The sequence below is a fragment of the Vigna radiata genome, chromosome 6, assembly GCF_000741045.1.
Source record: "Vigna radiata var. radiata cultivar VC1973A chromosome 6, Vradiata_ver6, whole genome shotgun sequence".
In the NCBI taxonomy this organism is placed as follows: domain Eukaryota; kingdom Viridiplantae; phylum Streptophyta; class Magnoliopsida; order Fabales; family Fabaceae; genus Vigna; species Vigna radiata.
Genome location: NC_028356.1, coordinates 36,861,641 through 36,877,003, shown reverse-complemented (window position 1 = coordinate 36,877,003; position 15,363 = coordinate 36,861,641). Strand labels below are relative to the sequence as shown.

The window sequence follows — 15,363 nt, the reverse complement described above, 5'->3', positions numbered from 1 at the left end:
GAAAACTTGGTAGTATTTGAAAAGATCTCAAGGAATAGACTTACCGACACTCTGTGCCATCTAACGCGGTTACAAGTTTCTTTATCAACAACTGTTGTGTGGATCAAGTGGGAGTTGAACAAGGTCTTTATTAGCCACTAGTTTCAATCCTCTTTATTGCACTTGTATCATAACATTAAGAAATTCAACTTCTTTGTCTTTCCCACTCACTTTTCATTGGCACTCAAAATGAATCTACTCATCCACAACAATAGGAGGGCACTCACTGAAAGCATTTCTTGATTTGGATGCTTCCCCTTTGGTTATGGAAGCAACTTAACTCCCTTCCCTCTCTTCTTGTTTTCCACATTGTAGCACAGATAAATTTTCTGTGGTAGACAAAGATATTGAAGATGGGAATTTTCAGCATTATAACAACTTCTTTAGGATTTGGAGTGGGAACTTCAATTGGGGTAGTGATTGGCTACTATATGTTCATATACTTCCAGCCAACTGATGTTAAGGTTCAGTTTTTTTACTTTTTTTCTCTGTCTATTATTATTATTCTCTTGTTCATTGTTTCTCTCTCCATTTTGTTTTTTAGTTGTTAGCATAAGCATTAGCAGGAGCATGATACTGTAGATTCCTTTGATAAAAACATAATGTCTTCCTCTTACATGGAATAGGAATTATGTTTTGATGTTTGTCTGAGTATGATACTGCAGATTCACTTCACTCTCTGATATTGGTTTTTTTCTGAGTACGATCTTAGCCTGAACCATGATGTTGTGACGTTAATTGTAGGTGAAGTGTGTTGTCATGGAGGTTCTACTTTAAGGAAAATGCAATGGTTGTTCTGAATACAACTAAAATTGGTTTTCTCTAAGATAAATTTTGTTTATCCCATTTTTTCATGTCAACTTTCTGCTGTAGTACTTTATGATTTTTGAACATTGAGAGGAGTTTCTAAGAATGCTGAAACTCCAGTGGAGAAATTGAAGTTAGATAAACATAAAGGACCAGATTGTGTTATGTTTCAGGGAACTAAGTAACATTGTATTGAAATACTCCTGCTCAACCTTATTTGTTTTATGCTAAATCGAATTTTGCCAAATTACACGTTCGAGTTATGTGTAATTTCAACACTGTGAGCAGAAGTTAATTTATCGCTTTCTGCTATTCTATTTCCTCTCTTTTAGTTATTGTCTCACATTTCAAATTATGGCATGTCTGATTTCAGGATCCAATAATTCAACCCTTGGTTGAGGTAGATTCTAAAGCTCTACAACAGATGCTTCCAGAGATACCCTCTTGGATTAAAAATCCAGACTATGACCGTGTATGTTATTCTTTGCAGTTATATACTCTATGTACAAGTGTTTATGCTAGGAGCCAGAGATGCATTATATGTTCTACAGAAAATTGATTGTATTTTCATGTTTGCAGCTTGATTGGCTTAATAAATTTATTGAGAACATGTGGCCTTATCTGGACAAGGTACCTATGCACACTTTTTATTGATTTTCAAAATTGTTCTTATGGCATGTATGAGTTTGTAGTGTTTGTGCAACTTCTCTATTTAACAATTTTGTAAGAGTAACAACAATTCAATCTTCATAGGCAATTTGCAAGACTGCAAGGAGTATAGCAAAGCCCATTATTGCTGAGCAAATTCCTAAGTACAAAATTGACTCAGTTGAATTTGAAGAACTCAACTTGGGTTGTCTGCCACCAACTTTTCAAGGTTCATCTCTCTCTCTCTCTCTCTCTCTCTCTCTCTCTTTTTCCACACAGAGACACACATCACGTGAGTATTATGCATGTGAAGCTGCTATTGTGTAAGGCCATGAATCTGGTATGCGCAGTGTTACTGATATTGCTTGAACTGCAAAATGAAATCACTGTCACATGTTTCATGGTTCCATATTAAGCCGATCCTTCATTAATCTGTCAGGTAATAGAAGAAGTTTAGATTGATTGATGTTAATTTTCATCTGAATATATGCCAGGAATGAAAGTCTATACTACTGATGAAAAGGAGTTGATCATGGAACCATTAGTGAAGTGGGCTGGGAATCCTAATATTACTGTTGCAGTTAAAGCATTCGGGCTTCGAGTCACAGTGCAGGTATATATTTCTATTTCATGACCTTTTGAAAATAGAGTGTATGGTTTAAATTGTGTTGGCAGTTGTAAAAGTTTTCAATTGTTTTAACCTAATACAGAGTATTTATGCTTCTGAACAATCTCAGGTTATTGATCTGCAAGTATTTGCTGCTCCACGTATAACTCTGAAGCCTCTGGTTCCAAGTTTTCCATGTTTTGCCAACATTTACGTGTCTCTCATGGAGAAGGTGTGTTTGATGTCAAACTCCATAAATATATAAATTTCATCGAAGCTCTTGAAAGGACTAATATATCTGATGTTCTTGAACACAATCGTTTCTGATGGAAACTATAAAATGTGTCTACTTAAACAGAATCCATGTCACACCTATCTGCATCCATCTACACAATAATTTTCTGATATCTTTGCCTCTTTTTCCTCTTTTTTGACTTGAATCTCTTGATTGAAGCCTCATGTTGATTTTGGACTAAAACTTCTTGGAGCTGATGTAATGTCTATTCCTGGTCTTTATAGGGTTGTCCAGGTAAGCATATAGCACTTTGATTTCCTATAAACTTTACATTACTGTTTATGCATAATCGTTATTATGCTGGCCAAGTTTGAGTACTGATTTCTCTTCCTCGTTTTTTTCCTTTTAGGATATCATCAAAGATCAAGTTGCAAAAATGTATCTATGGCCAAAGGCATTAGAGGTTCAAATAATGGATCCAACAAAGTATGTACTATTTCATCCTTTCATCAAACCTGTGTAAGTTAGTGTTGAACTAGCTAATTTTTCTTGCTTTGCGATCAGGGCCATGAAATCGCCAGTTGGAATTCTTCATGTGAAAGTTGTGAGGGCAGAGAAGCTTAAAAAGAAAGATATACTAGGTGCCTCGGACCCTTATGTGAAACTCAAACTCACAGAAGAGAAACTTCCTTCAAAGAAAACAACCGTGAAATACAAGAATTTGAATCCAGAATGGAACGAGGAATTCAATATAGTTGTCAAAGATCCAGAATCTCAGGTCTTGGAGCTAATTGTTTATGACTGGGAGCAGGTTAGTAGTAGTATCTTAAGATGCAATTCTAGACCAAATTCTTGGATCTCAAACTTCTTTTAGGAGACTTTCATAAACTGTGACTGAAGAATACTTTCATGGCAAAGGAAGTTTCCTATTACTCATTTTCATGCATGATTTTGCTTTCTCTTTTGCATAGATTGGCAAGCATGATAAGATGGGTATGAATGTCATTCCATTGAAAGAGATTACTCCTGATGAGCCAAAAGTGATGACTCTTAATTTACTGAAGAACTTGGACCCCAATGATCCTGAGAATGAGAAATCACGTGGAGAGCTCACTGTAGAAGTTCTATACAAACCCTTTAAGGAAGATGAGTTACCTCAGAATGCAGAAGACTCCAATGCAATAGAAAAGGCTCCTGAAGGAACACCTGCAAGTGGTGGTTTACTTGTTATCACTGTCCATGAAGCTGAAGATGTTGAAGGAAAACACCACACAAATCCGTTTGCACGGCTGCTATTTAAAGGAGAAGAGAGAAGAACCAAGGTATCTTCTTACTGAAATCTACTGCTATAAATAAACTTCTCCAATGATTGTTGCATCTGTTGTTTTTAGAGTTTGAATGTAGCATTATCTTTCTGTGAAAATTTGACTATTTCTGGTGACAAAACTACACAGCATGTAAAGAAAAACAGAGATCCAAGATGGGGTGAGTCGTTTCAATTTATGCTTGAGGAACCCCCCTCCAATGAGAGACTATATGTTGAAGTACAAAGTGTGTCCTCAAAGCTTGGCCTTCTGCATCCTAAGGTAAAACTCCACTTTTAAACATATTGTTCAGGATTTCACTTTTTTGTGTATATTTTGTTGAAAGTCTCGTCTCAACTAGAGATAAAACCAATTTAAAATATATAAGTAGGTTTAAAGATTGTCTTACAAGTCGATTTTATAGAAGTGAGTCAGGTTTGAAATCTACTTCTTAACATATTTTCCTCTTTTTGAAATGGTTTTCATTGAACCTTGTTTGTTAATCAGGAAAGTTTGGGTTACGTGGATATAAAATTGTCTGATGTTGTTACCAACAAGAGAATCAACGAGAAATATGATCTTATTGACTCAAGAAATGGAAGGATTCAGATTGAGCTTCAGTGGAGAACTCCCTGATGATAATGGCATTGGGTATTGCATTGCATTCACAAATCTTCAAAGTACATAATTCTGTAAAGCACTCTTTCTTCTGATAAGGTTTGGATGAAACCTCTCAAACTTGATGAATCTATGTGACACTGAGAAAATAGCAACTGTTGCTGTTCTATTGTTGATAAACAGAATAACACCAGAGACTTCATACTTTCCTATGAGTTACACTCATATAATAATAATTCCAATGATGTTTAAGTTCTGTTCATATAGTTTGTGCAAATTAGCTAAAAGTAACATATAGTTAATGTTATTGTTGATAGATTGCAAAATTACACTTTAAACCATAATATAAAGTATTCTAATTATTCATAGTGCACTAATGTAATGAGCTTATTCCTTTTTTAAGGATTTTGAAACTCAAAATATGGGTAGATGATACAAACATTAAAGAATGTTTCATACATTAATATGTTTTAGAGATTGAGAATTGAAGTAGTGATATATGGTGATTTAATTGATTATATAGTTTGTTCCATTGATATAATAACAAACATATTCAATTATATACAATACACTGTATATGGCATACTACATATAATTGATTATTCAAGTAGAAAATGGTATTTTTCTTTATCTTTTTTGTTTCATTTTAATAAATTATTTTAGAAACAATGATTAAATGTGAGTCAATGTTTGAGGGAAAAAGTTGTCTTTATACTACCATAGTTTTTATTTTTTTAAAGGGGTAAACGTACAAAAGAATTAATTGACCAATGGTTATCTAATTTTTTACAAGGACTAAGGATGTTAATCATAATAGTTTTATGGACAAATGTTGACATAGTTTATAGGAGTAAGCAATCATTTTTGTGACTAATTGAACTTTTGCCTCTTTTTTCAAAGTGGGTGAGATACAAAATTATTTTTACTACATTTGGAAAATTTGTTGCTAATATTTTTTGCTATTAATGTTAATCAACTAAAACTTTGCACACTCATAACTAATTATACACAATACAATTTTACCCCTATAATTCTTAAAGTTATCATATAATTAAACTATATTGGAGTACACTTTTTAAATTCATCACTTTTCTAAGTTCACAAACGACTATTTTCTTTAAATATATGTATGGTTAAATATATTATCTTTATTTTATATTTATCTTTTATCTTTAATTAATTTTTTATTTATTTCTTATTTATATTTTGGATTTAGTTCATTAAACTTAAATTTTAAAAATTTATTAATAATTTTGTTTTAGCATTGTTTTATTAGTTTGAGTTTAGTAATATTTAATTTAATTTTGATAAAGATAAAATAGAGATTGATATTTTTGATTATTTAAATGTACCATTGAGTATGTTGATATTTTATTTTTAGTTATTATTATTTGTACTTGATCTTATCTTTTATTTACACTTAATTAAATATTGCAAAATTCAATAAAAATAACCGCATTGAATCGAGGAATCCACTTATTTACGTGAATCACTACAAAATTATATATATATATATATATATATATATATATATATATATATATATATTAAAATAATAGGAAAGTAGTTAAAAGTAATATATATTTGATTATTGAGTTCAAATTTATATATCTAGAGTGTGTTAACTAGATTACATATTACTTAATGAACGTAAAAATAATTGTGAAGATAGTTTATTGTACACATTTCTAATTTATAGGGTACAAACTATTTTAGATAGCTTTTCCTTCAACATAGTTTTTTTTTTTTTTCTTAACTGCGATCTCTTATATTTTAATATATATATATATATATATATATATATATATATATATATATATATTATTTTTTATTCGTTCCGACTTAGTTCGATTATTTGAAGTCGAGTAAATATTACATTATTTTTATTATTTTTGGATTATTTTTTAAATTTTCTTAATAACTCAAATTAAAAATTTAATATTACAAATTGAAGCAATTAATAATGTAAAAACTATACACAATAAAAATTATAAAAATTTAATATAATAATAATTTAAATTAAGAAATAGTAGATTTTAAAGTTTTAAAAAAGATCAAAGTTAAATATATTTGTTAAATTGACCCATTTAAATAAATATATTTATCTAAATTAAAATTATTCAACTTTTAAAACACTAATAAACATATTAAATTTTAATAAAAAACATTATTTAAAAAATTATAAATATATCTTTTTTAAAAAGCACCACATTTATTCATATAATTATGTTATAACATTTTATATTTATTTATCCACTAATTTATTCACCAATTTCATTAAACATTTCCAACTAATGTCATAAATTAACTTAGAGTTATAAGGGAATGACATACTTAAAAACTAGTTTTAAGTGGATAAAAATCTATTATATATCTAAGAAAAAATATATAACAAATATATTCTATTATTTATATTTACCTTGTTGATATATGTTTTAAAAAATATTTTTTTTAATAATTTGACATTATTAATTTATTTTTTACTTATATTTAGTTTACCGTCACTTATTTTTAAAAAAATTAATTTATCCTTTTACTCATATCTATTTAAAATTAATTATAATCTAAAAATATTTATGATTTATTCTATCAACTAAATTTTTTAACGTAACATATATTTACAAATATTAAAAAACACAAATAAACATCTGTTTGTTTTAAAACTAGTTAATTCTATAAAAATTGAAAACCTTTATTCTCAAAGAAATTAGAAAAAAACGGCTTTAAAGTCCATGTTGTTATCCTGGTCCCATTAGCTCCTAACAACTTCTGGCGTGGCACGTGTTACTGTCCAACCTTCCCATCAATAGAACAAATTCACGAAAAAAAAATTGAAAAACAAATCTGCACCAAATATTTTGAAGAAGTAAGTAAAACGTTGCTTCCTCATATTCCCTTCCGCTTTGAAAATTCGCAGAAGTCACAAAAGGAAGCTCTCTCTCCGGAGCGCCGAGCACCACCCGCAAAACCCCAATTCTCACTCTTCGTGCGCAGCATTTGAAAATTCTCGTGAACCCTTCGCGGTGGAGCTCCTCCTTTAACACGCCCAACCAGAACTAGGGTTTCGATTCGATACACCAGCCAAAACGTAAACCTCTCTCTCTTTTCCTTTTTCTCTCTCGCTCAATTAGCTTCTCGCATTTATTCTATGTTCCTTTATCAGGGATTCACGTTTTCCATATTTCGCTGTTTCCATTATGGAATGTTACGTATTAACTTAGTTCCTCTTTACATTTCGACGCGTCTGTCATTTTTTTTCTTCCAATTATTAGGGTTTTCCGTATATTCTATCGAACGCCAGATTTTAGGGTTTTGCAATTGTGGTGTGTATGCCGGGTGAAGGAGAATCTATATGCTACTATTTGTTCAAATTACGGATTGGTGTTCTATTTTTGGACTTCCTCTTTTATTCCCGATTGTATCAGAGTGCATTTTTTCTTAATCAGAACTTGTTAAATTAATTGTATTTACTTTTGTGGGATTGTGATTTTAGTTCATAATTGGCCGTTGCAATGATGAAATAATATTCCAGTGATCGTGATTGGAAAGCTGCAGCTTATTATTATTAACTGTGACTTTGTACCCGTCCTTGACGTGACTGGAAATCTTATTCTTGATAGATTTAGGTTTTGCTATTTTGTCACTCTTTAAGATAAGACCTGATTTAACCATCATTGTTTGGAGTAGGCAGTTTGTAAATGATGGCTCATAGGTTTGTTCTGTCTTCTAAAATATTACTCTGAATAGGTTTGTTCTGTGTTCTAAAATATTACTCTGAATTGCTCATCCAATGATATTCATGTGGAAAACTTTCTACTAGTATGAATAGTTGTAGCAACACATTTTTCTTATCTTAGCTGAAATTTTGTGAAATTTTTAAACATTACTGGTGTACTATGTTTTGTGAGTGCAGATTCAAATTTGCTAAATGTGGCCGCTATAGATCTTTTTCCTTTGGTTAACATTATTCTATTGTTTGTCCTGAGAATTCCAACTGATTTATCAAAATTTGAGCAAATACACATGTTAATGTAAGAATGGTAACAAGAGATTTTGATCGTAAATGGAATTCTGAATAGCAGTTCATGCGAAGTGGCATGTTTTGTTGTTTATTTACTTGTACAATAAGTCTTGAGATTCGTTTTATACAGTAGTTTGGATTTTATGAAGCAACTATTATGGTTTCAATCATCTTATTTTTTGTTAAAAATGTTATCCATAATTAGTTTGCATATAAAGTTGAATTTAGGCTTAGAAGGGTTGTAAAGTGTGGAAATTACATCAAACTGTTTGGTGTGTTTCACTGCCCCACAGCTGACAGCAACTTCTTCCTGATAAGTTGTTCCTAGTCAAGTTTTTTCCTAATTGGAAAAGGTTACGAACATTGTTTTTATGAAAAATAAAATGGTTATGGTGATGGGGCAATTGATACAATCATATATGTGGTGTGATAATTAATGAGTTTGTTAATATAACCAAAAGTCTGCAGTTGTCCAGCCTTCACTTTTGAGTTTGATGAGATAAATGGGGAAATTGATTCTCTCCTGTCTGTCACTATAAGTGTTTTTCTTAGATTTTCTGTTAGAGTTATATATTAGTCAGAAGTGTCTCTTAGCTTGTTTCCTTTTTGTCAGTTATAGGCTTGAAAACTGTCCAAACTGCTTGGATGTACCATATATATTATGGTACTTACTATAATTTTGTCTGTAAAACATTAAGAGAACTTGGTTTTTTCTGCATCAATGTTCTATGATTGCTATTGACAAATGCCAGTAACTTTGTATCATACATAACAAGACTTATAGGCAACCTTATTTTTTTGTTTTCATAGGTGAATCTTCCAGCACACGGATTGATAGTTAATTCCATAAAGAGGTTGTTTATTTATTGCTTTTAGACTATCAAAGTCAATACTATTTATGAAGTATGAACACCTCTTGTTTGAATCTTTCCAAATCAGACATGTTTCCTGCACGTACACCTCCCTGACACTTATTTAAAAAATTCAGCTTAAAACATAATATAACTTTAAAAAACGTCTTTGAGTGCTGTGATGAAAAAGTGGCCATGGTGGATGGTGGTCACAGATTTATCAACGCTGCCATTCTTCGGCAGCGGTGTAGTGATACGTGGTGGTTGCTTTTTGTGTGGTGGCTGAATCGGAAGCAGTGGCTTTGGTGGAAATGATAGACTCATGGAAGACAAATACCATAAAATTGGAGCACTTGATGACAGAAATAAAAAAATGGGTTGGGTTTTTTGATATGTGTTATACATGAGGATTGATTTGTTTGATTTATACAGTGGAATGCTCTTTTCTTATCTTTTTATTTGTGGCGATTAATTTTATTTTCTTTGTATGTGTTTTCTTTCTTCTATATCTTATTCTTATGATTTGCTAACTCTGCCTTTGTAAATCTTTATTGCAACTGTTTTTCACATGGCCAGTTCCCAACCTGTATGAAAGAGGAAGATTGTTTTAGGTAATCAATTATCAGTGTAAAACTTTGTTGAATTTTATGTCCATAATACACTAGATAGGATTTGAACTTAATGCATTAGAGAGCAAGTCAGGGTAGCAACTTTCCTCGAAAAAAAGGTTGAATGTCATCTTTTTAATGGTTTGAGCATGTGTTGATAAAGCCCATTAAAGAGAGTACATCATATGACGTAGCCTATCGGTAAAGGTGGCAAGGGAACCATAAATGTCTATTTAACAATGATAAGATTGCCTGGAACTTTTTCTTCTGTATATTGTTTGTTGCAAATAAGACTGAAAATTATGTGCATATTTTTTTCAGCTATATTTACCATTTTGTTGCTGTAAAAAGGGTTCGGTTGGATTTTTTGTGCTCTGATTTTTGTTATAAATGTGTGTGATGTTCCTCAAACACCTTTGAAGTATTAAACTTTTTAGATAATTGTCTCCATTTTCGACATGCATGTTTACTTTTTTATTATATTTTGCAGTGCATGTTTGGGAAGCATTTTTGCTGAAATCCCAATAAACCTCTTTTAATGGGAGAAGTTATTGCACACCAAAAGGGCAGCCTTGATGCTTTGATAAAGGTTATTTGAAGCAGGATGACTCTTGAAGATTTCTTTACGTTGACTGAAATGAAAGATGGCCTCACAGCCCCTTCTCGAGTGCAAGAGTTGGTCTCTGTAATGAAGAAGGAGCAAGATTGTGTTGTTAAAAATGCTGGTGATGCGACAAGGCAGTGGGCTGCTGTTGCAAGCACTATTGCTGCTACAGAGAATAAAGATTGTCTTGATCTTTTTGTTCAATTAGATGGACTTTGGTTCATAAACAGATGGTTAAAGGATGCCCAAAATTTGGGTGCTGATAATACAAATGATGGCTTCATTGAAGAATCAATTACTACAATGTTACGAGCAGTAGAAAAACTATATCTAGACAGTGAAAAGTCAATTTCATCTGGAATTTCGGTCACTGTTAATAACCTTCTTGGCCATCCCAGCTCTAAAGTGCAGGATAGAGCAAGAGCATTATTTGACCATTGGAATGGAGGTGGACTTGGAGATGCTGAACCTCGTGATAATTCAGATAGGGATAGACTCAACAATGAGAGTGATAAGATTGCCAGGGAGGAAGGCCAGCCATCTTGTGTGAATGATGCTGGCAATGACAATCATCGTGCATCTGAACTTGCTGGAGATGAGAAGTCTCTATTGGGAGGCCCAAATAGTCAGCTACAAGAGAAAGTTACTAGTAATCAGACACAGAGTGTTGACAATGCACTCCAGTCCTCTCTAAGTTTGGACTGTGAAGATATCAAAGAGAGATCAAGCCATGTTAATAGTGTTTTGGCTTCTGCTCAAGAAGCTACCGTAAGTGAATGTGAGACCACATTGGCTGGGACCTGTAGCTTACCTACCTCTAAACAAGGCAGTTTCGAAGGACAGCAAGATGATTTACAGTTAAATGACTTGTCCAAAAAGGAGAAGCAAGATCAAGATGTTAATGGTCCTCCTGAAGAATTAAAACCATCAGATATCTCTTTGGCATCTGCAAAGCCAGATCCTGAACCTGCTTCCACTGGTGATAGTGAAAAAGCACTGGAATCTGTGAAAGAAGAACCTGCTTTAGAACATAATGTTGAAAGCAATGAAAAGGTTGTTTGTCCAAAAAGAAGTGTTTCTGGTAGCATGAGAACGCCTGAATCTGATGGAATGAGTGAGATGGATGATTTCAGAGCCACAAGTTCTAGCAATCCACAGCTTCCCAAAGCATCAGAAAATGATGATGACAATTGTTCAAGAGTGTTGCCTGACTTATCTGTCACTGGAAGTAACTTGGAAAAACCTGACATGTCTTTCACCAAATCAGAATACGCCAGAGAAGTAAAGGAAAGCAAGGACCAAGAGTCTGATCAAGATGATGATACCTCAAATGGTTCTGATTCTTTTAATCAGGGCAAAGGTCCCAGAAGCCCTAACATTATTGACAAGAGTTCTGACATGGAAATTGAATACGGTAATGTTGATGCTTTAGAAGTTGCTCGACTAGTTGCCCAAGAAGTTGAGAGAGAATGTGTCAGCCCTGCAAAGGAAGGGAATGACCATGGTTCTAATTGTACCACAGATGGTTCTGATTCTTTTAAATGGCGAAATGGTCCCAAAAGCCCTAATATTATTGGCAAGAGTTGTGAAATTGAGCTTGAGTATGGTATGGTTGATGCTTTAGAAGTTGCCCGACAAGTTGCTCAGGAGGTTGAGAGAGAAGTTTCCAGCTCTTCAGAGAAAATCTCTGAAGGTGGAATTAGGCGGAGAGGCAGCCTTGATTCTGTAGGAAGAAAGGATGAAGTCACTCGTATCCAGCCTGAGGAAGTATCATCCAGGCAAAGCAACTCTGCTGAAGTGTGTTCGGAAGAGGTAGGACATATGACAGTTTTAGGTAATGTTGAGGCCGGACCAGATGACATGGACTCCTCGCAGGTGACTGAAGCAGCTCGTGACCCAGGAGGTAGTTCAGAGAAAAGTCTCTTTGATCTCAATGAAGACGTTGGATCTGATGATATGGATGTTTCTGTAAATGCTATGCCTACTATGCCAATACCTGTTGTCTCTGCTTCAAAACCTGCACAGTCTTCTGGGTTACCAATGGCCCCTCTGCAGTTTGAGGGGACCCACGGATGGAAAGGATCAGCTGCCACCAGTGCCTTTCGTCCTGCATCACCTCGTAAAAATTCTGATAGCGAGAAGAATGTTTCTGTTAGAAACTCTGACCTTTCCAAGCAGAGGCATTGTTGCCTGGATTTTGATCTGAATGTTGCTGAAGGTGAAGAAGGATTGGTAAAACAAGTTGGTGAATCTTCAGGCCTTCCTTCTGGCCAATCATCGGTGGAATTTAGTTCTAAAAGATCAAACAAGTTCGAATTGGATTTAAACAGTATCGGTGATGATGGTGATGTCCAACCTTCAAATCAGAGGATCGAGGGCCCACCCTTTTCTGGAAGAAATGGTTATTGGAGCCCATCACCTGCTTCTTCTTCGTCATCAATGCAACCTTCAGTACGGAACATTGATTTGAACGACAGACCATACTTTCAAACAGATTTAGTGGACCAAGGGCATAGTAAGTCATCTTCGATAACTGAACCATATAAACGGTCTAAACCGGGGACTCCTGTTATCTCTATTTTGGGTGCCAAGGTGGAAGTTGGTAGAAGAGAATATGTTCCCCAAACTTTGTCGCTGCCAAATGGGAAGGCTATTGAGCCAGCAATGGATCTTCCATTATCAGGAGCAGGTGGCATTTTAGGAATGGGGCCCCCACTATCCTACAATCATTCAAATGCTTTTGGGTATAATGGACTGACATCAGTGCCTGCTCTGTCTTTTTCGTCAGCCATGTACGGACCTTCTGGTGGCCCAGTTCCGTACATGGTAGACTCGAGAGGAACTCCAGTTGTGCCTCAGGTTGGGGGATCTTCGTCTACCGTCCTCTCATCTTACACTCAGCCTCCATTTATCGTAAGCATGACTGGAACGCAGCTTGGTTTAAATGGGGTTGGATCTTCACATCCCAACTTTGATCTAAACTCCGGCTTCACGATTGATGGCCCCAACAGAGACATGTTGACTGCAAGGCAATTTTTCTTTCCTGCTCAAGGCAGAGCCATTGAGGAGCATGTAAGGACCCTTCCACAGTCCTCTAGTTCTGGGGTTAGTGTGAAAAGAAAGGAACCAGACGGTGGTGCCTGGGAAACCTATCCACGTAGCTACAAACATCAGCAACCGCCATGGAAATAGCTCTAATTTACGCTCTTACCTCTCATCTGATCTGTTTATAATTCTGCTACCGGTTGATGCTTATATTATTACTTTAAGTTGATATTGAATGGTAGGCCAATCCATTGGAATCCTTTAGCATGAGAAGAACCAGCCCAATAAAAGGTGGAGGACGATGGATCTAATATGATTCATGAGATTGATTGGCAAAGGTGGAAAATTAGTTTTTTTTTCTTTGTTTTTTCTTTCCTGCGGTTTCATAGAAAGTCAGTACAAGCTCACAAGGCTTGGTGCATTTAGCTGTAATATGTCTTTCACATGTCAAAGAAATTATAGGCATAGTATCGTGTTTCTCACTGAGTGGTACTTGAGTACATGGTCACAAATTTAGTTGATTTTAGTGAGTATTTGTTATCAAGTAATAACCTGTATAGAGAAAACTGTGTTCAAAACTTCTCCGCTTACATAAAATAGTCTAACTCGATACAACTCCTGCTTGACACGTGCTCTTAAGTATACTGAGTGACATGACATTTCTTATTCCCCACTCCCCAATTTCTGCTTTCCTGAACCTTAAATCTGACTTCCCAAATCTGCAGCCATTATTTCCAAGTATTGTCTGCAGACTGTACTCTGGAAACTGCTTTTTCTCATTTCCAGAGTCTTGTATCAATTTCTGTGACCTTCTAATTTTTTATTTCCCCTTTGGGAAAGATTAGGGCGTAAATGAAAAACGATGTTAGGAAACTATTCGGGTTCAGTTTGTTAATTACAGGAGAAAGAACATAAGATTATTTTTTAATTTCCAAAACTTAAAATAAAACGAACCTATTTAAACATTTTGTTTAAAAATTAGGTTTAAAATATCTAACTACTTTAAGGTGAGCCAATCGGTTAATGTATATAATTGTCTTTGAAACAATAAACTAAATATTAACAATTCAATTGATATATTTTTGTTCTTTGGTAATTAAGTTTTGCATGATTAAGAGATAACAAAAGCTATAATTTTAGCTTCTTCTTTTTTTAATTTACTTAGTTTATTATATTTTTGACTTTTGTCGGATAAACGTTAAGGCTATATTTAGTTTGAGACATTTTATATTAATGACTTGTATGAGAGGTTTAGCTTGACGAAATAAAGTAATGTAAAACATAATATGATTTAAATGCACCTATCTTTATCATTTTTATTTTGTACAAAGGTAAAATATATCTCAATTGCATGATATATAATACTGCTAGTCAGAGTAACATAATTACTAATTAAACAAATATGAAACTTTTAAAATTAACGTATTGAATTTGGTTTCTATATTTTTGGTCTCCAAAAAGCTTGTTTAATTTTTCTTTTTCTTTTCGCTTCTAATAGTTTTTTTTTTCTTTTACTTCTGCTCTTAAATAGTTTTATTTAGGATTTTTCTAGTGAAAATTTTGGGTCCATTAACTAGACCTGAAATATTTTTTTAACGACATTTCATGTTAAAAATGTTATAAATGAAATAAAGAACAAACTAGTTTTCTGGAAAGAGAAGAAAAGAAACAGTTTATGAGGGGAAAAATAAAACCCAGAAAATTTAAAACAAAAACCACTCAAATATTTATTAAAATAAATAAAAAGCGGGGTTAAAATATAATTCTTCAATTGTATCAACAATCAATTTATCACATATTTATTACATGCATTCTTATGTTCTTGTAGACTTATTAATAAACATAAAATGTTATTTTGTCTTGTCTCAAAAAATAATTCATAAAGGGGATAGCCAATAAACTCATCTAAATATCATCTGAGTTAAATTTTCATTAATAAAAATTAAAACTCAAAAGATAATTCTACTCTAGATTTT

General features: G+C 33.4%; 2 protein-coding genes across 5 annotated transcripts; both read left to right on the top strand.

Annotated features, from left to right (window-relative positions):
- LOC106765125 (synaptotagmin-2) lies at window positions 1–4,520 on the top strand. 2 transcript variants are annotated; one of them, XM_022782619.1, is made up of 13 exons: window positions 1–123; window positions 355–503; window positions 1,220–1,318; window positions 1,426–1,476; window positions 1,600–1,723; window positions 1,989–2,107; window positions 2,232–2,333; window positions 2,556–2,630; window positions 2,746–2,822; window positions 2,901–3,147; window positions 3,308–3,658; window positions 3,791–3,922; window positions 4,148–4,520. In XM_022782619.1, exons 2-13 carry the CDS (start codon window positions 393–395, stop codon window positions 4,274–4,276), a joined length of 1,617 nt encoding a protein of 538 aa, XP_022638340.1. In that variant the 5' UTR covers window positions 1–123; window positions 355–392; the 3' UTR covers window positions 4,277–4,520. The 2 variants fall into 2 exon arrangements, with proteins under 2 accessions (XP_022638340.1, XP_014505118.1); XM_014649632.2 differs by lacking the exon at window positions 1–123 and having other exon boundaries at window positions 138–503.
- Window positions 4,521–7,079: 2,559 nt separating this feature from the next.
- On the top strand, window positions 7,080–14,011 carry LOC106764860. 3 transcript variants are annotated; one of them, XM_022782618.1, is made up of 3 exons: window positions 7,080–7,346; window positions 9,707–9,741; window positions 10,229–14,011. In XM_022782618.1, exon 3 carries the CDS (start codon window positions 10,343–10,345, stop codon window positions 13,532–13,534), a length of 3,192 nt encoding a protein of 1,063 aa, XP_022638339.1. In that variant the 5' UTR covers window positions 7,080–7,346; window positions 9,707–9,741; window positions 10,229–10,342; the 3' UTR covers window positions 13,535–14,011. The 3 variants fall into 3 exon arrangements, with proteins under 3 accessions (XP_022638339.1, XP_014504772.1, XP_014504770.1); XM_014649286.2 differs by lacking the exon at window positions 9,707–9,741 and adding an exon at window positions 9,090–9,133; XM_014649284.2 differs by lacking the exon at window positions 9,707–9,741.
- Window positions 14,012–15,363: the final 1,352 nt, after the last annotated feature.